At 40.1% G+C, this 27094-nt stretch overlaps 1 protein-coding gene across 1 annotated transcript in view; it reads left to right on the plus strand.

Moving 5' to 3' along the window:
* The first annotated feature begins 550 nt into the window (after positions 1-550).
* Positions 551-27094, plus strand: part of SATB1 (SATB homeobox 1) — a 74598-nt gene continuing 48054 nt past the window's right edge. The window contains exons 1-5 of the mRNA XM_012732074.1: positions 551-1493; positions 4135-4369; positions 8097-8273; positions 9041-9167; positions 9941-10064. Coding sequence (XP_012587528.1) covers positions 4159-4369; positions 8097-8273; positions 9041-9167; positions 9941-10064 — 639 coding nt within the window. The 5' untranslated portion in view covers positions 551-1493; positions 4135-4158. The remainder of the gene's footprint in view (positions 1494-4134; positions 4370-8096; positions 8274-9040; positions 9168-9940; positions 10065-27094) is intronic.

The raw sequence follows: 27094 nt of genomic DNA on the forward strand, positions 1-27094 counted from the left end.
CTGGGCACGGCGGCGGCGGCGACAGCGGCCGGGATGAGTCAACTCATGATTTAATGGGGGCAGAGACGGCAGCGAGGGGGAGAGCGAGAGAGAGCGAGCGAGGGAGAGAGAGAGGAGCAGCCCCGTCCGGGGACTCGCGCTCACACGCACGCACACACTCACCAACACACACACACACACACCTCTCCCCGTGCCACCCGGCAACCACCGGCCTCGTCACAACAACAACAGCCACAGCCGCCCTCTAGCCGGCCCGGGACCGAGCCTCCAGCCCGGGCCACTCCGGGGGACGCTTCCCACTCCCCTCTTTCCTTTCGGGAAACTCCTCATCAGTTTTGTGGGGGTTTCCGGGTTTCTCCCCGCACCCCCAAGTCCAAGTGCCATTGTGGTGCTCCTTGTTTACCTCGGACTCGGGCGGAGTGAGAGCTCGGCGACTTTTGGGGGGGAGGGGGCGGGGAGTTTGTCTCGGCGGAGGCGGCGGAGGTGGCTGGGGGTGCCTGCTGATTCCCTCCCCTCCCCCCCACCCTCTTTCTCTCTCCCGCACTCTCTCGGCTCCCCAGACGCTCCCCGCCTCGCGTCCATGGGCTGGGAGAGGGTCCTCGGGGCTGTTGTCAGCGAGGGCCGAATCAAAAGTGGCATCTTAGTGCCTTTCCGGGGTTTTTCTCGTGACCTTCTGCCCCCCACCCTTGCTGTCCCCCGGTAGATGCCCTCGTGGGGGGCGCGAGGCTGTGGGAAGAAAGTTTAAGGTTTGTCAATATTAGTCGCAATTGTCGGGGAGGGGGCTGGGGGCGATCGGAAGGGCGGCGAGGTGGCCTTCCCCTTCTGTGTTCTCCGGGGTTTCTGGAGAACAATATTGCAAGTGACAGCCAGAAGTAGACTTTCTGTCCTCACCGGAGAACCCGGGCGAGCAGGAGGGAGGGAGGGAAGCGAGGGGACCTTTTTTCCCCCCCTCTCTCCCTTTCTGGAGACCTGGTCCGCAGTGATTTTTTTTTTTTTTTAAGAGAATCCTCAGTCACCACCTCGCCTCCCCAGCACCACCACAGTGTACAGCTCATAACGGGGTTTTGCTTTGTTTTTACGATCCCCCCCCCAACGAATCACTTGTCAGATCAATTTTATCTTCTCCCTCCTCCCTCCTTCCCACTCTCCCCTCCTCCCCCATCGAAAGCCCCGTTCTCCGAGGTTAGACATTTTACAAACCATATATGTTGTTTTTCGAATGGTGATTTTTTTAACTCCCCTCTCCCATGGCTACTCTTCTAGACGTTCGTTTCTGCCCTTCCCCCGCTTAGGGGAGCGGGGGTAGGGGAAGAGAAAATAATACAATTTCAGGGGAAGTCGCCTTCAGGTCTGCTGCCTTTTTTTTTTTTTTTTCTTAATTAAAAAAAAAAAGGACATAGAAAACATCAGTCTTGAACTTCTCTTCAAGAACCCGGGCTGCAAAGGAAATCTCCTTTGTTATTGTTATTTATATGCTGTCAAGTTTTGAAGTGGTGAGTTTCAGGTCGGTTTTGCTAATTTCACTCAGTAAAACTGCAGTGTTTCTGTTTCTAGATAGTACTTTGCTTCTTTGTCTCTTTAAAAGGTCACAGTGAAAGCTTGGCCTGGATCGTTCCGGCCATATGGAATGGATAAGGGCACAATCTCTTAAAATGTGATTATGGGGTTCTGTGGGGGCGAGGGAGGCCAACCAGCAAGGAACTCATTGAAAACGGTCCCACATCGCAAAAGAATAGGTTCTTGAAACCGGGATTTCGTGCTTTTCTTTTTCTTTTTAAAGGAAATAATTGCTGCGTCTGAGTTCACTGTTTTATTCAGCAGTTATCATATAGGGACTTAGTTTATGAGGAGGGAAATGGGATTTTGAGAAAGTAGTGTGCTTTCTGTGTGCCAACCAGACATTGCACTAAAAAGGGTTTTAAAATGTGCAACTCAAAAGAAACTCTTCAGCCTGGCATCTGTTGAGAAGGTAGTTAGTTCCAGTGCTGTCAGTCGGAAGGCCCGGTGGCTGTTGCTCTTTGCAATTCCAAACTGAGGTTTGGTGAACTTTAGCCTTGGGCATAGAGTAAATGAGTAAATTGGGTGTTTTATGTGCATGTAATTTTGCTATATAATGTAAAGTCTTTTACAAGATGACTGAGTGTTTAATAGTCGCTTATAGGTGGGTATTGGAAGGACAGTTTTGCATGACCTGTGTGATGTTTTGATTGCCAATACATGAACTAAATTATAATCTATCAGTTTCATTTGCTGTATAGTTTATAATGCTGTTAAGCCTCGTGACTACTTAATTTGTTTTGTAGCATTAACTTTGATGCTGTTTACTCCCCCAATCCCCCCCCCCCTTTAAATTGCCCCAAAGCTTAAGTATTTTCTTTTCAAATCATGTTTTCAAATTCATCTTCTGCTCCAGGGTGAGGCAACCAATTTCAGAAAAGACAGCCCTGTGTTATAATCCATATGAAACAGTATAAAGAGTGCTTTGAATAAGTTAATAATCATCACTCTCTAATTTTGGCTTTAGACTGCAGCTTAATATAATGGAAAAGAGTAATCTTGATAAAAAGTGGTTAAAAGAGGCACATTTATTGTTAATGAACCTCATAACCAAAAACAGATGGGACCTGGAATCCACCGTAAACCTTTAGTTCTGAGCGTGCCACCCGCCAGTGCAAGGATGAGTACCCATTATTTTTCCAAGTTTGTACTTCTCCAGTTGGTATTAAGTTTGCTTTTAAACCTACAGACTACCACGGCTGCTCCTCCCCATTCCACTCCCTTGTGATTAGAAGGGACAGAGTCATTTTTGGTTAGACCTGGAGACATGGTTTATAGAATGGCCCAACAGACAGGCTGCTTCCAGCAAGTCCCGATCTTAATAGCTTCTTTGGCATAATTATTTGCTTAAAAGTATAAGTTGAACTATCAGACAGCTGGAAGAAACTGACAATCACGCTCTCTCTAGATTTCTTAAATGTCCCTTTATCCTTTTATCAATAAACTCATTACTTAAAAGTAGCGTGAAAGTTCATAAAAGAGTTCTAATACCTGTTCTTACCCATGCTGCATAAATCTGTAATTTAGAAGTAACTTTGATTCTGTACTAGTTTTGCTTTATTATAAACTGTGAAAATTGATGTCCAGTGTATAATATGACTGAAAATGAATATCTATTAATTTGTTGAAGTTAATTAAGACGTTGACTTCATTGCATATCGGGATTATTTTTGAGTGCTGGTGATTATGTTTTATCAAAATCATGAAGCTTTTTTTAAGTAGCAGGTTTGACACTTGGATCTAATGTGTATGCCACAAAGTCTTTTCATGTATTTTTCTGTTAAAATTATTATAATAGCATCCTATTACCAAGGGATGCTCAAATGTTAATTCTCAAACACATGAGTAACAATGCTTCAGTATGTGGGGTATTTGAAGAAACTGCTTACTTCTGTCCCTTTCTTAGGGGTAAAATGATCCAATCACATGTTAACTAGGACTTGACTACTACTTGTTTAACAGGTCAGATAACTCCTGAAACTTTGATAGTGGAAACTTTTTCTATAAATTAACCTATAAAAGCCAGTGGGGAGTTTAAAAAGCAGGTGCTGACTTCCTTCTTTTGAAGTGACATATGTATATTTTCCCCTCATAAAAATTAAACTATGAAAAATGTAAGCACATACATCAGACTTAGCTAGCATGTTGGCATGTGATAATTGTTCCCTCCTTGATTAAAGTGTTGCTATTGTGTATTGTAATGAGTTTCTAATTTTTAAAAATTGGGGCTATATAAATTCTTCTCACTTCCTTTTTAATTATACTTCTGGTCATTCTTGCCCTTAAAGTAAGCCCTCACACCTTAGTTTTGTTGGTAGATGAATAGTTACATTTTTAATTTATGTATTTTGGTATAGTTTTTACAAATATCTAGTTTAGTTTGAATGGAAATTTTAATGCTGTTTCTCAGAAACATGGTAACATCTGCATTATATTTATATATCTAGGTAAGCAATCTTACAAATATCTAGAGGTAGAACCTGTATGTCTCTTTACATATATACATATGCACAGAGAGGCAGAAAGAGATGGAGACCCACCAATTATAACATGTCTTTTCTTTTTTAATTCTGGCAGGTGATCTTTAGAGGGTAACTGAGTATGGATCATTTGAACGAGGCAACTCAGGGGAAAGAACATTCAGAAATGTCTAACAATGTGAGCGATCCGAAGGGTCCACCAGCCAAGATTGCCCGCCTGGAGCAGAACGGGAGCCCGCTAGGAAGAGGAAGGCTTGGGAGTACAGGTGCAAAAATGCAGGGAGTGCCTTTAAAACACTCGGGCCATCTGATGAAAACCAACCTTAGGAAAGGTAAATAAAGATGCACTTTCAAGCCAGATCCTGGACACCTTCGAACCCTTGATTCTATCCAAGGCCTCTGTGTGTGGGGGTGGAGAGGCAGAACTGGTTTCTGTATGTTATTTTCCTCCATTCCCTTTCTGATCTGAATTACTGACAATCCTGGCTGCAGTGTCAGCCACGTTTTGAAAGTGTAGATTCTGTGCTTGAGTGGAGCATCTTGCTCCTCTGGAGACTGGAGTCACTGGACATTTTGGATGATGAGGGCTGGGTAGCATATGCTGGTCTTGGTTATGCAAGGCTTCCCTTGATAAGGTGTTACTGCGGCAGAGAGGATGTGTAGGTGGCTGTGGCTTCAGCTAACCCAGATTAAGCATAAGACACTTGGGTTATTTGAGGACCGTGCCAGCTCTTTCATGGGATTACTAGTTGTCAGGCAGTGTTAGAAATCATGGAAATCTTATGTGAGATGATGGAAAAGTTTTGTGATAGCATTTTTTGTGGCTTTTTTTCCTTAAGAGCATATTCATTATTTAGCAGTGAAAAGCTTGATGAGGCTAATTTTTGATATTTGCTAAAATTGGATAACTTTGGTTAAAGGACGAGCAGACTTAGGCAAGTTTAAGCAGACTGTGTAGCTGGGTGGTGCCTTTCTAGCAGTTTCATATTAAATTGACGGAGTCGAACAACTTGGTGTTCCACGCTGTTGTTTGTATAAAGCAGTGCCTGCCCGAGTATAATGTGTGTGCCTCATAATAGTCTTTATTTTGTCACTGAAGAGCTGTGTATAGGATTCAGATTTTCCTTACATTTGCTAAGCAAAGGATAAAAATACCATCTTTTAGCAACCAAGAATATTAAGTAGATAAAGTTAGAAGGCAGAGGAATTTCATTGTGTTTGATGCATAACATTTGTCATACAATCATTTATTTTTTCCTTGGTTTGGCGAAAACAAAGAATATATTGATCCTGAAATGAACAGACACAGCAGTCCGTATTGTTAGATCTTTATCTATTAAAAATGGAAAAACAGCACTTCAGCAAATTCTTTGGCCTCTACTCATGATTACCCTATTTATTGATTGTTTGCCAAGAATGTATGCATCTTAAGAAAGCCAGGGTAAGAGCATTAAAAATATAATTTATTACGGCTTTTCAAACAGAGTGCATTAATATTGTACTGTGAAGCACTGGGGCTCTATAAAAAAGACTTTCTGACGCCTGCAAACATATAAGTTCCATAAATTCCTAAATAGGAGATTTCAGCTGTCTCTGGTATTATGTGATATTTGCACAGCAAACTTTAATGCCAGGACAGTTTTAGACAAGGATTCTACAGACTTCACTGCTCCTTATGGCAGACGTGCTGTTTACACAGGCTCATAAACCTTCAGCAAAAGCTTCTAAGACTGCCTCCAGGTTTAAATCATGTGGTATTTTTAGCATGCAGCAGTGACCAGTGCACTCCCCTTTTAATACTGGAAGGTTATGAAGTTGCTGTAGTTGGAAGTCTCACCAAACACCAGCACAAATAATCAGACGGTTGCGAGAAGTCTGCTGCTCAGCAATACTCCTCTATCAGGACAACTGTGACAGTTTGCTAGAAGATTTAGCAAGTAGATCGGTAATTAAGTGACACTGTTGTCACTTCAGCAGCCTCCTTTATTATCTACACGGTACCTCTAAACTTGATCAATAAAGTCCAAAATAAGTCCAATATATTTCAATAGATTGAAAAACTTACAGAAGTAGGTGTGAGGAACAGCTTACAGTGGAACACGGTCTATAATCCTGTAAGAAGAAAAATCACGGTTCATATTTTTCATGTTCTAACCCAACTCTTTGAAGACATCAGGACAGGGGGAGGAGAAACCAAAGTACAGTAATTTCACTTCCTGCTCAGATGCTTTTTTTTTTTTTTTTTTTTAGCATTGCATTCATAGTGACTTGTTTTTAAAATGCAGTGTAATTGTAAAAGGTTTTCTGCTTACTTCAAACAACAAAATTGCCAAAGCCTTTTGGTGGTGGTAGTGTTTTTTTTTTTTTTTTTAATATTATTTTTCATGTGCATGGTTTCTGTTTGACAGGTGTCAGATAAAAATTGTGACTGAGCTGAGAAAGCACGACTTATAAGTAAAAGGGGTTGGATGGTTTTGTTTATTTGTTTAAGAGATGTTGCCAAAGTCCCTTCAAGCCAAGGAAGAAATCATCAGTTTGCATATTGCTATTTTTATTGTGGTCTCCCCAAGTCTTCCTCTGATCCCTCATGGATTCTCTCTCTGGTATAAAACAGCTGAATGAATGACAAGAATATTGGCAAGCTCTGCGACTTGTTTTTCATGCCTAGCCTGTTGGGTCTCTCTGAATGAGTTTGTGGGCTTTTCTAAGTAAACCTAAAGGGGTTTATTTGTCAGAGCTGGAATCTCTCGTGAACAGTTCACTAAAGCTTTGGTGAAGATGCACATGTAGAAAAATGTAGCTGTTTTATTGCCGGCTTTTGTTCAGCACAAACCAGCAAATGGAGCATTTTTAAAGGGCATCTTCTGCTAGGAAATCCTGAATTTTAGCTCTGGTTGGTATGCACGAGGCATCTTCAGAAGTTGGTGGGATCCAGCGAGTTCAGAGGCATTAATGTTAGAGGACTAATTGGGGACCCTGGGTGCCCTGTTAAAGTAACCCTTGTCATCATTTATGCTAAAGATGATACCTTCCTGGCAGTTTGCCACAGTGCAGTTCAGATGCATCTGCTTTTAACCCTTTTCCGTTTATCACTGGAAGTCTGACAGAGCGCTGGCTGCGTATACGCACCTTGAGAAGCACAGCATTCCGTGATTGCAATTTCTAGAAGCCTCTTTTCTAACAGTGGTGTGGCCTGGGCTTATTAATCATCTAGCTACCGAGTTAGGCTGTTGGATTAAAGTAAATAAAGGGAGAACACATCGAATCGAGGCAGATTCCTTTATCCTCATATGTCCTGTTGAGACCAGTTTTCCCCCTCTCTCTCTCATTTGTATCTCATTTTTGAGAACTAAGATTGTTCATTTTAAAGACATATAGTTACGGTGATATCTTTTTTCTCAGGTAGATTAAATGAATGACTGTAAGAATAAATCGTCTTTATCTGTATTATGCACATATTGAAATCATATATTTTGAGCATCAGTTTGGTTAAGTTTTGTGTTTCTTTAATGGAACCGGTCAAGTAAATGTCTTTCAAAATGGAAGGAAGTGCTAATAATTTTAGGGTCCCAGATAATTTGTTTGGATGTGAATGGAAAAGTTTAGTATTAACGAGAACATGTAGGGAAGCTCAAAGGTGGGTTTGTCTGCAGACAAGTACAGTAGTCACGTTTGCATACTGAATACCACTCACAGCAGAGCAGACAGGACACTTACTTCTCTGTCGTCAGCTCTACTGTTTGATCAGAGAGGTAATTCTGCATGAATTAATTTTGGAAAATGCACTGTTAAAATGCAAGCAGAGCCTATGTGACTTAGGACCAAGTTCACGTTCTCAGTATTTGTCTTCAACTTAAAGATAATAAAGAATGTATATTTTTGTGTGTGCGTGCCTGTCTCTCTGTGGCCTGTCTGCCTTGGAAACAGTCTCCCTTCTCTCATGGCTGTGAAGATTTATTTTCATCCCTTAGTTTTTCCTCCCTCTCCCCCCTCCACACCCCGACTCTATGTATTCCTGAAGATTGTTGGTTTGCGTCTCTTTTTCTGTCTTTTTGATAGGAACCATGCTACCAGTTTTCTGTGTGGTGGAACATTATGAAAACGCCATTGAATATGATTGCAAGGAGGAGCATGCAGAATTTGTGTTGGTGAGAAAGGATATGCTTTTCAACCAGCTGATAGAAATGGCATTGCTGTCTCTGGGTTATTCGCATAGCTCTGCTGCCCAGGCCAAAGGTAAATAACGCAGATGTGGGGTTGGAAAAATTGCTTGGCATCCTTTGTTTACCTTGCAGAGAAAGCACTGAGTATTTTTCATTCAAAGAACTGTAGGCAGTGTGTTACATTGCTTCCTTATAGACTGTGGCTTTAAAAAATTGGCTTAATTCAGTTTGGTTTAGTTAACACACATTTTGCTCATGTGGAATGTCGAGGTAGATTTTTTTTTTTAAATTACTTCAGCTGAATCATTAGTATGCTTATTGACCTTAATAATCTGCTCCACTGAGGACCCACAAGGAAGTGAGGAGCGTATTTGAGCAGATGGACTGTTGAGAGTCAATTTGCATTTATGACTGAATATCTAGTTCTGTTTCTTTTATTCTGTTTCTGATGGTTTTATGGGCTGTAAAGTATTTTTCAATGCTGATTCCCATTGCAGTAGGGAATCTTATCTAAATCGTAAAGCTATTTAGAACTGGTTCAGCTATGTCTTATTAGAACTTCCTGTAACTTAGGAAAATGTGGCCTCTGCATAGGTTTTATTGATGGGGTTTTATTTCCAAAATAATAAACAACCCTACCGGCATTTACATAATTTCTCAATTTGGAAAGCTAAGCTGTGAATATTTTCATTGACCTGCCTTTTAGAGGGAAGGGAATCATTCAGACAGAAATAACAATATTGCTTGTGGTGGGGGCAATGAAAGAAGAAAAGACTTTCTACTAGCTCTGTTATCAGCAGGGTGAAATATTTAGTGACACACTCTCTTTATCTGGACTAGGGCTAATCCAGGTCGGAAAGTGGAATCCAGTTCCACTGTCTTACGTGACAGATGCCCCTGATGCTACGGTGGCAGATATGCTTCAAGACGTGTATCATGTGGTCACATTGAAAATTCAGTTGCACAGGTGAGTCAGGACAGCGATTCTAGGGCTGACCGTTCTCCCTCACTGGCCTTTTGAAGTAAAGCATGTCGGTCAGCCTTTTTTTTTAAATTTTTTTTTTCTTTAAACTCTGTTTCAGAAATGTTAATGCAAATTGACTTGGTTACCACCTACACCTTCTGCTTTATTTTCCTAACTTTAGTGTGTGATTTAGAAGCCACTCCTCCCCCCTCCAAATGTGTAGGTTTGTGCGGGTTATCAAAAGATAAGACTTTGTGCATGAAGTCAATTAAATGATGCATTATAAGAAGGCATTTTACATAAAGTTTACTTAAGAGAAAAATATTTTTGCGTATCGTGAGCAGTGCCATCTGTGTACATTTTGTGAAAGAATGCCTTGTTCACTATTGCCACGATCACATTTATTTATATATTTTTCCCCATTTTAATTCGTACGAACAGAGTCGTGAGAGGAAGGCGGTTAATACGTTCATGCTTTTCATGACGGCTGGTGAGAAAGCAGTACACCTTAAATTGTCTTCCCAAGCGCATCAGAGCAGGAAGGTAGAAGTAACGTGAAAAAATAGCCACCACAGGCAGCTGATGTATAATTCATGCATCGATACAGCAGATGTGTTGTATAAAGTAATTAACTAATCGGAACAATCAGGAGACCGAGAGCAATCTCCAGATGCATCTGTTTGATGCGCAAAATGAAATCTGTCTGTCTTAAAGGAATGTTCTGCAGCGGGATGCAATCTTGTAATAATCCCCTTTCTAATCTATGTCTCAAATAGTTGCCCCAAACTAGAAGACCTGCCTCCTGAACAATGGTCGCACACCACAGTAAGGAATGCTCTGAAGGACTTACTGAAAGATATGAATCAGAGTTCGTTGGCCAAGGAGTGCCCCCTTTCACAGGTACTTAGCATAGCATGTAATAAATAATAAGACGACTCGGGCAGCCCTGATGTGAGGTTGGAATGGGCTCCACAGGCCCAAGCAACTGGCACCTGAAGCGAGAACCTTCAGAAATGCAAAGTGACTTGACCATTGGTGACTTTTAAAAAATAAGCCTGATTCATTCTGAGCAGAGCTTTTACACTTTGTCTCCCTGGGGGAGAGGTGGGGTGGGGGGTGGGGGGTTGTGGGGGGATAAGGAGCAAAAGAAAAACAGCTCCCACAGCTCCATGCTGCCGTGTTTTAGATTCCTCTTCTGAGTGTTCCACTTTCACCTGAGCGCCCTTATGCTAGTAAAAGTGAGGGTGGTGTGAGATCTTGGAGTCTTTGGCGAGTGGCAGTGGCCATGAAGTGTTAACATGCAAATGTCGCCTTGCTGCCAGAAAAAAATAAGAGTAGGGTTTGGAGATGTTTTGTCCCTTGCCATACCAAAAAACAAAACAAAACAAAATAAAAAAGCACACATTTAGTGAGAATAGTGATAATGAGCAGAAATCCTTACCTGGAACTAAGGATGTGAGAGTTATTTTGCATTAGGATTTTGTTCCCAGTTTTGTGGCGCTGGTTAACTTTTTTATTTATTTTTTTTTGTGTGTGAAAAATTTCCCCCTACCATCAGGGTTTTTGGAAATGAGACAAAAATGAATTATTGGACATGATTATTTTAGAGTGAGTTTTGGTAAAGGGCAGCTAAAGCTTGAAATACAGATTGTGCCCCTGTTTTCCAGATTTAAAACCAAGCTCATTTTAATAATGCTCAGCTGGTTTCAAGTACAACACAGTGGGTGTCGTGAATCTGCTCGTGAATCTGCTCCTGTGGTCACTGCATAAACCTGCCCCAGTGCTGTCCTCGGGGCCTATAACTGGTGTCAGGTCATTCTGTGACTTAGCATCACTGAGTGTTAGTGTCACCCGATTTTCAAGGGAATTCAAGTTTTGCATTTGATTGAAGGTTAAAGGTCATTATGAATAGTAGTCTATCAGTCCTTTGAACTTGAACCTTCTGACTCTACTGTGAACGTTTCTGCGATTGAGATACTCTGAAGATGTATTTCTGTTGTGATGCTGGTGAAGATACTTTGGAAGGAAGCTCGTGGGCGTTTGTGGGACTGTTTATGGAAACTCCAAGCATTTCAGGTTTGCGGCGCTATAGTCCCTCAGCTTTACTCTGATATTTGTGAGTAATTAGAGAATGAAGCAAATGAATTAAGTTTATTACGAATAATAGCTATCTATGTTCTTTTAAGGTAAATTGTAGCCATAGGTAAAATAATTTCTCTATTAGTTGTCCATTTCTTGAAATTCAGTGCAAACTCTTTGTCATTTTAGCTTATCACTTTCTTTCCTCCCACTCTTACCTTCGGAGTAGAGAGGATGTGAATTTATAACCATCGAATAAAAGTAATTTAAATTAATTAAACACAGTTAAATCAATAGGATGATATAATGAAGCAGGTGATGCTTACCTCAGGGACTTTGGGTTTTGCAGACAACTCAGATAACATGTCACTTGGTTAGTAGTAGCATTTTAAAAATTTAAAATGTTCTAGAAATAAACTTTTCTAAAGAACTCAGTTAAAATATTTGTAAACAGCCAGTATTGGAGTCTCATGTCTTCATGTTTCTAAATGTCCCAATGATTTTGGAAGTAAATTCAGGCAACGTTTTAAGGAATTTACTCTGCGCTAGAGGACACCAGTACCCGTATTTATTAATATAGGCAGTGAGAACTAATTGTTAAATGGCATCAACATTTAGCCAATGAACTCCACCTCATGGTAGCTTATAAATATAATTGTGAATTTACTTAATGTTATCATGGGGAATGAATTGAATATAGGCAATTACAACATTAAATACCTGACAAAATGAAATTCGGGACTTGGTTTTAGAGTTACATCCTGATGAAAGGCTGTAGAGGCCTGCCGAGGTCCCGGGCCTACTCTCTGGAGAGCCCCTTGCAGTGCTCAGTGGTGAGGCTGGGCAGTCCGTAATCAGCTGTAATGACAGCTTCCTCTCTTTTATACAGAATTGAAAAAATAGAAGTGCAAAAAGCTAAGCACTGTTTCGCAGCAGCAAATACTTAATATTAACTTAATATTTAACATTATGAGAAAAATGCAACCTATCCTCTAAACGAGGGGGTTATTTTATATTCTGCTGCGTCATCTTTTGTTTCTGTAGATTGAATCCATGAATCTGACACTCAATTCAGAATGTTTTTAATTATGAACCATTTCCATTTGCTTCTCTGGGAAATACAGGTCCACAAAGGCTGAGACCAAAATATATGCTGAGTTTGGCAAAACTGCTCATTCTCCCCCTGTAGTTGAGATTTGGTGATGAAGATGCTGTGGTGAAAGATGCCTAGCAAATAAACATGGCCTCAGTCTTATACAAAACGGGGCCTACCTCTGGGAAACACTGAGTGGTAGAAGGACTCTTCCCCCTGTGGAATTGAGGCTCATTCGCGAGAACTTCTAGCACATGCTTCATAGACACATTTTCCTGAACATTAAGGGTGTTGTTTTGTTCCAGATGAAAAGATACCCCAGTAGCACCTACAGCTATAGGGTCCTTTAACAGTCTGCAGAAGGGAAATTCCACCCCTGTGGCAAGTAGATTCCCTTTACAGAGTGGTGGTCAGGAGGGACTGGGAGTGGACACCTTGGGCATTTGCTGGGATTCTGACCAAACTGCCTTCCAGCACTCGCAGGACTCTGCTCTTGCTGCAGATGTGCAGCGTGGACTTAGTTCTTAGACCTAGAAGGTGCCAGCATCCTAGGTTCTAGTGTCCTTGGACAGGAAAGAGCCAGTGACTCTGGGGATGAAAGACAACATACTGACTAATGCCTAACCCACGTCCTTTCCTAAGAGGACACTGTTAAGTAAGTGTTGATTGTAAGGTGAAAACTTACTTGGGGGGTGCAGTAGTTTTCTCTTTGATAATGTCTGCAAGATTTTCTCTAGCTCCAGAAATTCCATAAGTGATTTGATTTACAATTCATACCTTTGTTTCTCTTACTGCTTTCCTGCCATAAATCTGCCCAAATAGATTGACATCATTTATTAAGTTTTTGTACCCTGTGTTTATTTTTGTAAAATGTCCTAAGACATGGGAGATGCTTAGCTTATTATAGATCTGAGGTTGAGCATTTTGTTGTTACTTTTGCTTTTCTCAGTGGATGTGGTTAGATAAGTTGGATGTTATGTATTCTGAGCTGCAAGGTGGGAGGAGCGAATGAAGCCTGGCTTGGGGACAAGAAAGCCTGTGGTCATGAGAACTTTGAGACGGGACCTGGGAGGTACACAGGGAGTCAAAAGTAAACATTCTGATTTACAATAAAACATGTCATGTTGATGGTAGTTTACCCTCAGCTTAACACTAGGCAAATATATTTTGATACCAGGATAGATTTCATTTTGTGGAAAGAACCATGAGGAAAATTATTTGTGCCAGCTTAATGTTTTCCTTCTAGAACTGTCTAGATTAATATTCCTGAGAGATTTTAATCTGCTATGCACCTATGTACCTCCCTACACACACACACACACACACACACACACACACACACACTAACATAGCACAGCTTTGACATTTCTAAGACACTGGATTATATTCTGTTTTGTTTTCACCTGAGGAGAAACAGCTGCAAGCCCAAGTCCTAGATATAAAGTGAGAATTGCCATTTGTATATCACGTGGCACAAGATACATACCTTTGAATGTGAACATGCCATTTAGAAGTAATACTGAGAAAAAGGAAGTTTGGTCTTCTGTCTCTGGACAGCAAGATGCAGCTACACCAGACTTTTTATTAGGTGGTCGTAAAAGTGATTAAAAAGGGAATTGCCCTGCTCTCCTGCACCTTAGCATTTAACCTCACTGGTTCTCTGAAACTGATGGCCATTTCCACAGACATTTGCTAAACCTCTGCGTTTAGTGATTCTCAGTCTGCCTTAGACATAACACTGGAGCAACAATTTAAAAATCTCTGTCCACAACAGCGACACATTAGATGACGAATGCGAGTTATGTACTTCTAAACTGCACCTTGTGCTGCTTTTTCTTAACTGTTCTGAAATGACATTTCTGAAAAATATTTAACAGACATTAATAATCACATTCTTTCAAGAGAATGTATATTCAGCATCAGCATTCTTGGGCTGTCTTTCATGTGACTCTAACCTATGAAATAGTCACATTTATTCATTCAAAAATATGAATTGCCAGTCTGCTCTGTGACAGGCATCCTGCTTCCTTTGTAGCAATAAGGATGACACATCTTAATAGTGGAAATAATAATAGTTAACTTTTATTTAGTGCTTTTGATGTATAACTTTTTTTTGATGTATATAACTTGTATAACTCATCTTCTGTTTATTCTAGCTAATTTATAGGGCCAGAGCGTGCTGAGCATGCTAGCTTAATCCAGTATCCTTCTGGGTCACATACATAGACAAAGGACTTTAAACCTTTCTCAACTTAATTTGCTAGATTTTAGAAATATTTGAGTTCTCTGAAGTTTCCCAGTTATAGTCTCAGTACTGAGATTTTTCTTACATGGAGTTTGGCTATTGGGGACTGACAAAATCTGTGATTCTGTTGTTTGTGTATTCCTTTGCTTTAAATGCACCATCGCTTTATGCTCCTAGTTTAGAACCCCAGTAGGGAGGCGTGACTGCTAGGATAAGTATTTGGGAGGTTCCAAATTGTGGAACTGTAGCAGCTCTGGGACAGAGCTTCTCCACCCATCCTTCCACGTCCCTTGGCTTACTAGGGTGTAACTGAGCTGATAGCTCCTTGTTTTGTCCCCCAAGACAATATTAGGCATTGGCATTGGAAACAGGGACAGTGGGATTTTTCAGTCTGTTTGAAAGTTCCAGACTTTAGGCATTCACAGGCCTGAGACCGTGGGCAAGTATGTAACTGGCGGCTTCAGTTAAAAGCAGAAAGGCTCCTTTTGAGCCTTTACTTGTAGGACCTTGAACTTCCCCCTCCCCAAGTATACAGTGATAAACTGTTCTTAAATCTAGTGTGTTTTGAGGAAAACCTCAACATAGGAGCTCTCCCCATTTCTCACTGCTTTTTTTTAGATTACAAAACTTTCCCCAGCTCTTCCCCTACTGGCCAGGGACTCTCAGGTTACAAATACCTGCTTTGCAGGCCCTAAGGTGCTTGATACTATGTGTGTGTGTTGTTTTTTTTTTTTTTTAAATCACTTTCAGCAGTTGTGGAGATTCTTAAAGGAAATAGCAAAGCAGTCTTCTCTGGGTAGTTGCACGAATTGCTAAATTTACACCAGACACTTTTACTGCCTCCCTTTTTGAACCAGTTATTACTCTGTGCAGTTCCTCTTTCTACCAGCCCCGTGTTCCGTGTTAACATTAGAGCAGGGAGAATGTACAAGAGAGGTGTCTTTCCCACTGCAAATTTCTTTTTTGAATCTCATGGATCAGGCTTAATTTTAACCAATTTAGATACATAAGGATTTTACTATAACTTGATATTAGCTCTCTGTAACCTTTCAGACATATTAATAATAATAAAAAAATACAAACTTAATAAAGCCTCTAACTTAAAACAGATTGATCTCAAATATTTTATAACCACTGTCTTTTTCACAATAGTTAGCACATAAGAGTTTAAGCCATGCCAATTGACAGAGTGCTTAACAACGTGTAAGTACTTCAATTTCACTTAATAGATTTTTACCTATGCTTTGTTTTAGATCTGAACAGGTTTCCTTTGACCTCAAAATCACTAATGCAAGGAAAATTACCATATCATGAGAGCATTTCCTCTATTTTTTTTTTTTTTTGATTTGCAGAATAATAAATACTGCCAATGCTTAGGAATAGACATGGTCTCAGAGAAAGCCTATTAAATGCTGTTTTCTGATTTTTTTTTTAAGTCAGCCCAATCATGCTAATCAATCCCATTTTTTCACTAAAACAGCTAGGTTTAGAGTGTTTTGGGTTTTTTTTTTTTTTTTTTGACAGTTACTAAAGTTTCAGGTTGGGCTCTATCTCAATTTGCTTTTGAAACCTGCTTTATTTCGCATCAGGCTTGGGCCCCAGATAAACAACAAGCAAACAAACAAACAAAATCTTAAATTCAGAACCATCAAAACAAACACCCACAGGCACCCAATTTTTTTCCCCTCTTTCATTGGAAACTGCTTGATCATAACGTGCTCTGAGCATGAAAAGCATGAGAGAGCCTTTACCATAACAGGAGAGCGCCTCAGCCTGGCTCCACAGCTCTTTGCCAATTGAAGGAAAGAACGCTCTGGCAGTTGGGACTTTTAAATCTAGACTTAAAAGTTATTTGTTCTGTTTAGCATTTTTAAAATGATTCTATTAGGAATTGTATGTGCTTCAGTTTTAATTTTAACTCATAATGATTGTAAAGCACCCTGGGATGCTTACATGAAGGGCGTTGCAGTAGTGCGAGAGTGTGTGTTAACCTGCAGCATTTCTATGGGGTGCTAGAATGTCATGGAGGGTCTTGGGGTTGCGGGTTCCTTGTTGTGGAGAAAGCGGAGGGCTTTAGCATTCTTGTCCCTGTCACTCCAAAGCATCCTCAGTTACCATTTTTTTTCTTGATTTTCTTTACAAAAAAAAAAAAAAAAGACCCCAAACTGATGATCTTGTAATAATGATATTTTCCCATAAAAATGCCAACCTAACTAGTTTGTTCATAGGGGTTAAAGATGCAAAGCAGACACTTTGTTAAGAAAAGATGGAAAATTAAGAAAAAATGAATGCCCTCATTGTCCACCCATGGAGGGCTCCAGGCTCCTTCATTCCCGCTCCCACCCTTTGTCCCGGGCTTCTTCCATTTTTTACTGTCACAATCCAGCACTTTTCCAAGATAATTAAAAATGAGAGCTTACTAAAACAACTATAACTTTATGAGACATCACAAGATCTATTTCCCAAAATGTATTGAGACTCCTGAATTGTGTTAACGTGGGACAGAGCCTGATTTTGTTTTATTTTTATTGCTTAATGAAATGAATTCTTGAGGTGATGTATTTCTTTAGCAGCTTCCTTTCTCAGTGTTGTATGTGAGTCTCCTGGGCCTTTGCTCTCTGCCATGGTTTTCCTGCGGGAGCTGGTGGCCCTCATCACAAAGGGGTCAAGGAAGTCAGCGCTGGGGCTTGCAACTCCAGGATCTCAGGCTTGAGACTTTCCCTGTCTCTGTTTCCTAGTCTGTAAAGGTTAACCAACTGGTCCCATTTTTCAGGATTGTTTGAAACTCACGGGAGTGAATACTTGTAAAACATCTGAGTTATATCGTAATTTTAGTTGTTTTTTTAAGATGTGGGGATTGAGGTTTTAAAGTCTCACGTGTGGGCTTTATGTGGTCTCAGAAACTTTCCTTCTCCATAGAATATTTTGATAGGAGCCTCACTTTTTATGGAAAACAGCAAAATAGGCTTCAGTTGTGAAAAGATTAAAGGACGGCTTTCTAACTCATTCTCACCTTTAAGGGGTACTTGAGCACCAGCCTTAAAATGATAAAGTTTTCATGAATGTTAAAATGGAAGTAAGTGGTGGGGAGACTCAATTAAGCCTATTTGCAATTTAAGCAAATGTGATACCTGAGAGATAATCAAGGGAGATAAAGATGGGGCTGTCAGCCGCAGGGGAGTTTTCTCTCAGTGGCCTTTCCTTTAACTCCCTCATGGGCAGCCCTTCCTCAGGACTCCACCTGTCCTCCTTATGTACCATCTTAACACTTTGCACACTGCTCTGTACATACTACTCTGTCTGTATGTTCCAACTGGAAGGCAAAGGGACTGTTGGACTCTCACAGTCGTAGATCCTGGCACACAGTAGGCTTTCAGGAATACTTGGTAAACTAAAACAGCTTCATAGGCTCTTCCCTTGTTTATTTCATGAAACAATAAATTATATCCATTTTTTAAGTAGTTTTATTTTATAGATACTCTTGTCTATATTTTGCAGTACTTAATTCTGAAATTTAATTTACCTAAGCAAGATCAAATTCTGGATTTTTCTCTAAGAAAACCTATTGATATTTTAAGCTGTTCCATATCTACTTATATGGTCATATAGAATACATGTGCAAAGGTTTTTTTGCAAACTGAGCAATAGTCTTGGAGACCAAAGGAACCCAGAGATCTCAAAAATGCTACAAAAGATGTAATTATTTGTCACAACGAAACAGTCCTGAGCAAGGTATTTCTATGCATATTTAACGTTTTACTTCCATACTTCAACATATATTTCAGAATGGCAGCCATTTTTTTCATTTTATCTGTTGTGTTATGTTTGAAAGCCTACTTTTATAATTTCCATCTGTCCATTTGTCCTACTTAAAAATAAAGAAGAAAAAAACTCAGTAGTAGAGTCCCATGGAGAGAGATGCAGACTCTGCCAACACGGAAGTGCTAGCTAGCAGCCAGGCCCCCTGTGGTTCGCAATGCCCCCCCCCCCCTTGCTGTTCTGAAGTCCGCCCTTGGCACTAGAGACACTGCTTAGGGCTGCAAACATGGAATGAGTAACAGTCTTCTGTGTAAAGACCCGGAATCGCCTGACTGAGTGAGAGCTGCAGCTGTAGACAACTGGTCGGCCATTCCAGAACGGGCCTCGGACTTGGTTTGTCCACCCTTCTGTGCGAGCACCAGATCAGCCTGGAGCACCAGTGATAGATTGCGTAGTATTGCCAGTGCCAACACGTTTTAACCATTTCACCATAACTCCTAAGCAGGTGATTACCCATATATGGCACTGTCCTGAATGGAAGCATTTTTATGATTTTGCTAGAAACAAGTCAGATTAAATTGATTTTTTTCCTCTGTGACCCAATCCAGAGGTGACAGTGTTTTAATGGAATAGACATGGCAAGTCTTAGCTCACAGGTATGGTGACTAACTAATAAGGCACAGAAATCAAGGACCGGATGTGGCCCCTCACGTCCTCGTGTTGTGTCGGAGCTCAGTGGGGTCCTTAGACTCCTCCATGGACTCCTGAGGCTTTGTGCAGACCCTGGATTGTGTAAGCTAGTTTGGGAAGTATATGTGGGAAGAGCTTCCATAGTTCTCATGAGATTTCCAAAGAGTGTTCTATGGACCCATGAAAAGCACTGATGCTAGACTACCCCCCTCATCCCATCTTAAGCAATGTCACATAAAATCTAAGAATTTTCATATACAGAAAATGCAAAGAGAAGTATAAAATCTGTCAAGAGTTACAGAGCTTAATTCTAGTACTTAACTTTTGGGGAAAAATGGTTTGATCAAATACTTAGTTCTTTTCTTTACACTGAGGCTTTAACATTTTCAGAATGCTCTGTTTAAGACCTTTGGCGCTGAACACAAATTTGGTATCTTGCTGAGTGCAGCTACTAGAAATTTTAATCACTGTAAGAGGACAGGAGATTTAACCACACAAGGGTCATCGGAGAAAAAAATCAGCATTCTCAAAATGTGCAAGATTTAGGAAACAAATTTTGCCATAAAATCAAGTAAAACTCATTGAATTTTGATTTATTTAATAAAAATTTGTGAAAATTCTGTTTGGATTCTCTTCAGGTTTAACTTCATCACCGTGAGTATATCTTAAATTAATCAATCATACTACAAGCAAGATATCAAGGGTTTTTTTTACCCTCCTAAAAGTAAAACTATGGTTGGGAAAGTTTTCACAGTAGTGCCTGAGAATGGCTGATGTGTAGTACTGTGGAATCTTCTTTAGTCACAAAAAAGACCTGATAGGACCTCTGTTTGGGAAGACACAGATTTCATAGGCTCTTAATGCTGGAAGAAGGCACTATGGAGATCATCTAGTTTAATTCCCTTCATATTGCAGATGAACAAACATAAACTTAATAAGTGTAGTGAATTTGAAACATTGCATTCATTTTCATAATGTTTTTTAATAATTTCTAATTTAAAACCTTTACATAATAGATTCGATATTCTTGCGTTCGAAGACATTAAAAGAGTAAACAACATTTAGTTAGGTATTTGTATACAAGGGCAGTCTAGAGAATCTGGCCAAAAGATACTCTCCGGACCTTATGCGAAATTATTTTCATAATGTAGAAAGACCATGAACTGGGAACCAACATTTTATTTAATAATCATGAATTGGACATTCACATTCTTAAATAAAATATCTGTGATTTGTGACAAGCACACATTTCATCTTTAGGGAATACCTTAAGGAAACGAGAACAGAATTGGCTGTTCTCCTTGGGCTTCCTTGAGTATTCCTTTGGAACTTTGTAGTGAGTCTCCATTTTTAGCACAGTACAAGGTTACTTTGTGTGAAAATGCCATTTTCAGGCACTGAGATTGATCAAGATGGCGAGAGCCATAACTATGACAACTGGAGTTTAAGTAAAATTTAGAAGTGATTAGTCTCTTCTCAACAAATTGAGATTCCGAATATGCCCCAGTTGTATCTCCCAAGAGAATAGCTTAGAAAGCAATAGCAGATCCAGAGGGAAAGATTTGGGGAATAAACTAACATGCACAAACAGAATATTACACTTAGAAATCCTGCCATTTGCTTCTCATAAATTGAAGCCTATTTCCCTTCTTTCGTACCCCAAATACCAGATGGGGACTACCTGTTAATTTTGAACAAATTTGTTCCGTGTCACCATTTCATGTTCTTTTTAGAGCTTGTTGATCGTATTAGGATTAAAAAAAAAAAAAAAAACATACACACAAAATACCTCTTTACTGAGACTCACCGATAAATTGTATTGGAATGTGGAGCTGTTTGCATTTGATCTGAAATTAAAGCTTGCCCTTTGAATTTTCCATATAAGTTTGACCTTTAAGTTTTCCATATACATAGAAAAATGACAATGAGCATTCGGACCACAGGCAGATGAGACATGGAGCATGGGGAGAGACAGCAGAGTATATGAAGTTGGACTTCTCAGAAAAATAGTTATGGGAAAGAACTGAGAGCCAGCAATTTGACAGATTGTTCAGTAAATGCTCATTTTATTGAAAATTATAAAAAGGTGCTTAATGCCTCTGTGCCATTAATACAATACATAAAGAGGTTACTGTCAAGATTAGTGTTTCAGTCTCAAAAATTAATTGTGGGCGTTTATGTGTCATGCCACATCGACCGAGAAGTTTAAGGTACTGTGTGTGTGTGTGTGTGTGCATTTTGCATGTACAAGCACTTACTGCAGAAAACAATTATTTTAGACTTTATGCCAAAGCCATTAGCCTTGATGTGCTTTCATTGAAAACATGGCTGTTAGAGATACATATTACAGACAAGGTAGGACCATGGAAATCGCCTTATGGAATTAAACCTGTTCAAAATTATTTCCCTTACTGCCTCTCTAGAGTATTCCAATTCAAAACATACATTCCTTCCTACAGAAAAAGATATTCAGATTCCTTAGTTGAAATTAATTAGCATTCAGAAACCAGATAGCATGTTTTTGGGTATTCATGAGATCTCTGTTTGAAAAAAATGTTTTTAACTTGTAGAAATGTGTTGCAACACACAGATGGGAAGAAAAAGAAAAAAAAATCTCTTTAGCAAGCACTGTGTGTAAAAGGAATATTACATTTTGCACGCTCCTGATTGCTCTGTGTAAACAGTTTTTGACATCTGTCTTTATAGTTTTCGAGGAGAGGAAGACTTTGTTAAAAGAATCATTTTTATACAGCAGTCACCATTTCAGTCTTGCTTTACCTGTATTATGAAAGCAGATGGTCTGCATGTCTTTTGAATATTTATAACTATCAAAAACAATCTCTTGCTATTCACCCTTAGGCTTATGAGATGTCAGGACTGTTCTGGTTGAAAAAAATCATCTTGGGTGTTTACAGAAAGAGGATTACATTAAGCTGAAATGACTATACATTTTCCAGTTTAATATTTGTCCATCAGCTGTTTAATCGTATTTAGATAATTGTGTAAATAAGATGTTGTAGCCTTTGCCCTCTCTGCTGATGGAGCCTGAAAGCTTTAAACATGGGTGAACCACCATTTTGTAGATGTTCTTGCTACCTCCTCCCACCTCAGCGACACCATCAGCAGGTCTTGAGTAAGTTTTGATGGTGGTCTCACAATCCTGTTTAAATCAAAGAAACAGCGCACGAAAAGCCGGTAGGGAGATCACATGAACGTCAAGGGAGCGCCTGGCTTCCGGTGCAGGCTGCTGAGTTATCACCAGCTACCGTAATATGCAAATGTGCGCAGCACTCCCGGCTACCCTTTAAAAATGACATGACTTTCCTTTTATTCTCCTCAAACATGCAGAGCTTTGAGGATATTTGGGAAAACTTTTGGTACAGTGGGGGTTAACTGTTTTTTGACTGGAAGCTGAGCAATCAGAGATAACAGATTTTGCTGTGGTTGGTTGATTTGGCAGAAAAGCATGAACAGTTTTGGTTTAAATGATTGAATAACCTGATTAGCATTGTTTTGGGGTGGGTTTTTTGTTGTTGTTGTTGTTGTTGTTAAAGGCACAACAAAGTAATTTTAAGGGTAATCAGATCACTGCCTCTGCCCTGGTTCATGAGTCCCCCCCTCTTTTTAGAAGGCCTCACCTCTCCCCAAGCCTTTCTTGGCTCCTGAGCTGACCAAGTAGAAAATAAAGCGACCCTCCGTCAGTTCCTAAATGTGTACCTCTAGTGTATGTCATATTCTAGCAGCATATTTGAAGAATGTGATATTTTGCAAAATTATATAACCTCCACCAATTCTTGTGGGGGTTCTGTTTGTGTGTGTGTGTGTGTGTGTGTGTGTGTGTGTGTTTCAGTGCAGCGACCTGCAGTCTTTCAGAGTAAAGGTTCAGAATGTTCTAACTATATCTAAGTCTGGCTTTAGAAAAATTCCACCCTTACCTTTTCACAATTAGAAAGGTTATAAATAATGTATTTGGCTGAAAAGGAAGCCCAGCCTGTGGCAGATGGCATCATTCTAGAGTACTGGGGTTTCTGTGAAGATGGCATTCGTTCAGATCGGAACTTCAGCAGACTCTCAGAAAGAACTGAAGCTCCTCATAGGGAGTAGACATGTGCTTTATGGGTCTTAGAAAAGCTTACAACTTGGCTCCTAGGATGAGAATATTGTGTCACACCGGGGTTATGAGACCCACAGCCAATTTCTGCCGACTTTCAGATTCTGGTTCCCAGCTCCGAAAGCTGCGGTCTGTTCATTGGTCTGTGTACAATGTAACATTTGAACTTGGGATTAAAGCTGAGTGTTATCAGCCTGATTATTTTATTCCCTGAACATTGATGTTTTACACAGACCGGCCACTGAATAGGAAAACTTGCCATGTAAGTTGTGTCTTTTTCAAAGTGCTTTGGAGAGCTTGTATAAATAGACTCTGAGAGAGAACTGGAATAACATAACCAGCTCTGCGACTTCCGAGACATCTGTGTGGATGTATTTGAAAAACCTGGGAAGGGATCTCTTGCAAATTAATGAACAAAGGTTCTTCAGATGAGGAGTTCTATAGTGACAGCTAAAAGTGATGGATTTAAGATTCTTATAATAAGAGAGCTGCCACTATCTTTGACCTTTGCCACTACCTTTGACTGGGAAAAAAAAAGGATTTTCCAGTCACCTGGAGTGATGGCTCATTCCCATGACCTTTCCTGATCACCTAATATGCACCCAGCCCTGTGACAAGTCAGGTTATCTAGAGATGACTCAGGCTAGCAGTCTAGTAGAAAACAAACAGTGTGGCAGGTGCTTTAGTCCTGCTGTGTACAGCATGTTTGGGAAGTCAGGAGGAGCCTTGCAGAAGCAGAGATACCTGAAATGTAGACTGAAGGAGGAGCAGCTGTTAGTTGGAGAGGGGAGACAGTGTGAGCTGAACCTCAAGTCAGAGAAGCGGCATGTCCTCTGATGTCAGTGACCAGGTACAGGCCAGCTTCAGCAGCTGCCATCAGAGTGGAATATTGAAACAGATGTGAATACTCCTGTTCTCCCTTTACTATCCCTTGAGCTGGCCTGTAGTTTGTGATTTGATTGGTATACTCGGAGGGGAAATTTGACTTAAATCATGGCGTTTGAAAATTCTTCCTGATGCTCTCATCTGTGATTTAAAAGTTTTTTTTTTTTTTTCGGCTGCTCTAAATGTGATCATATAATAAAAGTCCAATGACGAGGAGGAGGCAGAGGTTGTCACTGTAATTAACATCTCTTCATTCCATCCTTGGTATGTCCCAGGCTTTGTGCTAATTGCATCACATTCATTATTGTATTTATTGCCTCTCCGAGGGTAGATAGACGTCTCTTCAACTCATTGTTTTCCCCGCGACTCGCCCCGTGCTTTACCATGCTATAGGTGTTCAATAGCATATGCTGAATCAGTGGGAAAGGCTTCTGGACTGAATAGATTCTCCAAACCACCCCAGGTGCTGAGCCCTGTCGTTCCCACTTAACATGGGGAGTTGTGACAGAGGGGTCAGTTAGTTTGACCGAGGTCACACTATCAGTGTGAGGTATCTCAGCCCTGAATGCTAATTTAGCCAGCTTTTGTTCAGGTGAACATTTAATATGTGCTTAATATCTGTCAGGCGCTTGGGCTGAAAAGTACGTAGTGAGTGCATGAACTCACAGCTGAGTGTAACCTGTTTCCAACCACCATCATACAGGGACCTTAAGCCTGCTTTGAAATATGGAACTTAGTCTGCCCTCCATATATAGCCTCTACTTAGGAAAATATTCCCTGTCTTGACTTTCTGTTACTTGTATTGTCAAAACAATAGGTGTTGCTTTTTGATTTTTCACATTGAAGATTACAGTGTGAACATGACCTTTCAAATGCCTTGTGTCCCACAAGATTCTGAAATCTCTTAACTAGTCAGTTCAGATGTCAGGACTGAGCCTTGAACAGGGATTTGACTGCAAGGAAAAAGCCTCATGCAGTGGTTACACGAGCAATTTGGTTGTACAGATTACTGCATATTGTTCCAATAAAGATAAAGTTGACCCCAGGTGAGCCGAATAGAAAATGTCTCAGCCCACCCCACCCCACCAAAAGCATACAGAGACAAAAGCTGTTAAGGTGCTGCTTTGGATCGCATCAGCACTGGGGTTTACGCTTTTGATTTGTCTTGCTGAGGCTCATATTCACATTATTAGAGTTCCTTAAACATACACCACTTGACAGAGTAGAAAGTCATGTAAGGACAGCGCCTACCAGTTTAGGGTTAAATAAGGGCAGGGGAAGCTTTGATGATCATGCACATATGGATATTATTTTCCACATATGGATAATAATGAACTACATAGCACTATTACATATGGGCTCGAGTTTTATAAAAATATTTCAGACTTTTTTTTTCACGCATGATAGATTCCTCCCGCCACCCCATATATGTTTTTTTCTCTTGAAGTTGAAATGATGTTTATCTGTCTTCCTAAGAGACTAAAATCTTGCAGGTAGAGGCTGTGTCTTACCTGCCTTTGTATCCCTAGTGCCAGCCACACACATTGTAGACATGCAGCAAAGCACAGATTTCCTACATGGCGCTCAAGGGCAACAGAAGTAGACCGAGTGTTGATCCAAAAGCACACCAGAATTCAGATATTTCATACATTTCGAAAATTAAGGTATAAATGACATTTAAAACCTATATGCACTATTATTAGCATTTAAGAAACTGCCAGAATTGTCTAGGTATGAGTAATAATTTTTTGAAAATTGGGCCAAAGCGGAAGAACATCAACTGTCATCCATTTGCAGAATCACCATTATCCATCAGCGATCTCACTGGTTTTATTAGTGTCTGACTTTATTGATCCATTATTACAATAGAGTAAGTGTGATTGAAGCTGACGGATTGTTAACTGGCTCAGGTAATCTTCTGGCTCTGGTTTTGGCAACCTTGCTAAGTATCTTTTTGCACTCTGGTGTGAGGGGGAGGCTCTTAGTAAAATTGCAAGCTACTGGATTAATGGCAGCGCAGCAAGAACACATTAAGCATGTCTTTTCAGAGAAATACAATGTTAAAATGACTATACAGTAGAAAAAAAAAAAAAAAAGCTATCCCACTGCCTTTCACGAAGGATGACCATGTTTTACTTAAAGAATGGGATTCCATCTCATCCTTCACTGGAAGTTCTTCAAAGGTCTCCAAGATTTACATCTTATAGGAATGTGTGCATTTGACAAAATTAACAGTGATAATGGATGTCAGTGAATCTATCACTAACAGTTTTCAATTGGAAGTAGCTTAAAGATAATGATTTAAAAAATTCTTTTGTCCCCAAACTGGCTTTTCTGGTTGTTCACTGCCTTCCAAACAATGCCACCTTCTGTAAACTGTTTCACCATAGATCAACTGAAGTCTGAAATGTAAGCTCCCGTGGTTCTACACTGTACAAGTGGGGGATGGATCTGTGCTGCAAATCTCTTTTATTTCCTGACTCAATTAATTTAGTTAATTTAGCCACTATTAAAGGGATACAGGTGCTATGGTTAAAAATAATCGAGAATTAAGTCACACAAATTACCATACCAAAATTTTCTGGGAGAAAAACACAGGGCTTTGTTGAAAATGAGTTGGGGGGGGGGAGACAGTTAATAATAATATGTCAAAATCATTGTCTTTCTTAATTTTTCTTTTAAACCATTGACTCAGTTTTCTGGGCTTTTGTTCAAAGCAGAATGAAGTCAAGTGGCAAAATAGGTCATTTTTTGTTCTGTGGTGTCCTTGAGAAATTAAGCACTCAAGCTTTGCTATAGATGAAGTTAGTAATCAGATTGTAATACATATTTATCTTCCATAGAAATACCTTAGAGTTGTTTTCTTCCCTAAATGTTGTGAGTCAACCTTTGAGCAGTGTTAACACACCTCCATTTGAAACATAAACAATGTGAGTGAGAAGTGTAAGTGGTGAATCCCAAACTTCAGTGTGCATGCCATCCCTTGGTAAAATGCAGGTGCTGATAGACTAGGTCTGGGGTCAGGGCCAAGATTTGGCATTTCTAATAAGGCTCCAGGTGATGCCGGT

This window comes from Condylura cristata, unplaced genomic scaffold, assembly GCF_000260355.1.
Source record: "Condylura cristata isolate star-nosed mole 26May11 unplaced genomic scaffold, ConCri1.0 scaffold00033, whole genome shotgun sequence".
In the NCBI taxonomy this organism is placed as follows: Eukaryota; Metazoa; Chordata; class Mammalia; order Eulipotyphla; family Talpidae; genus Condylura; species Condylura cristata.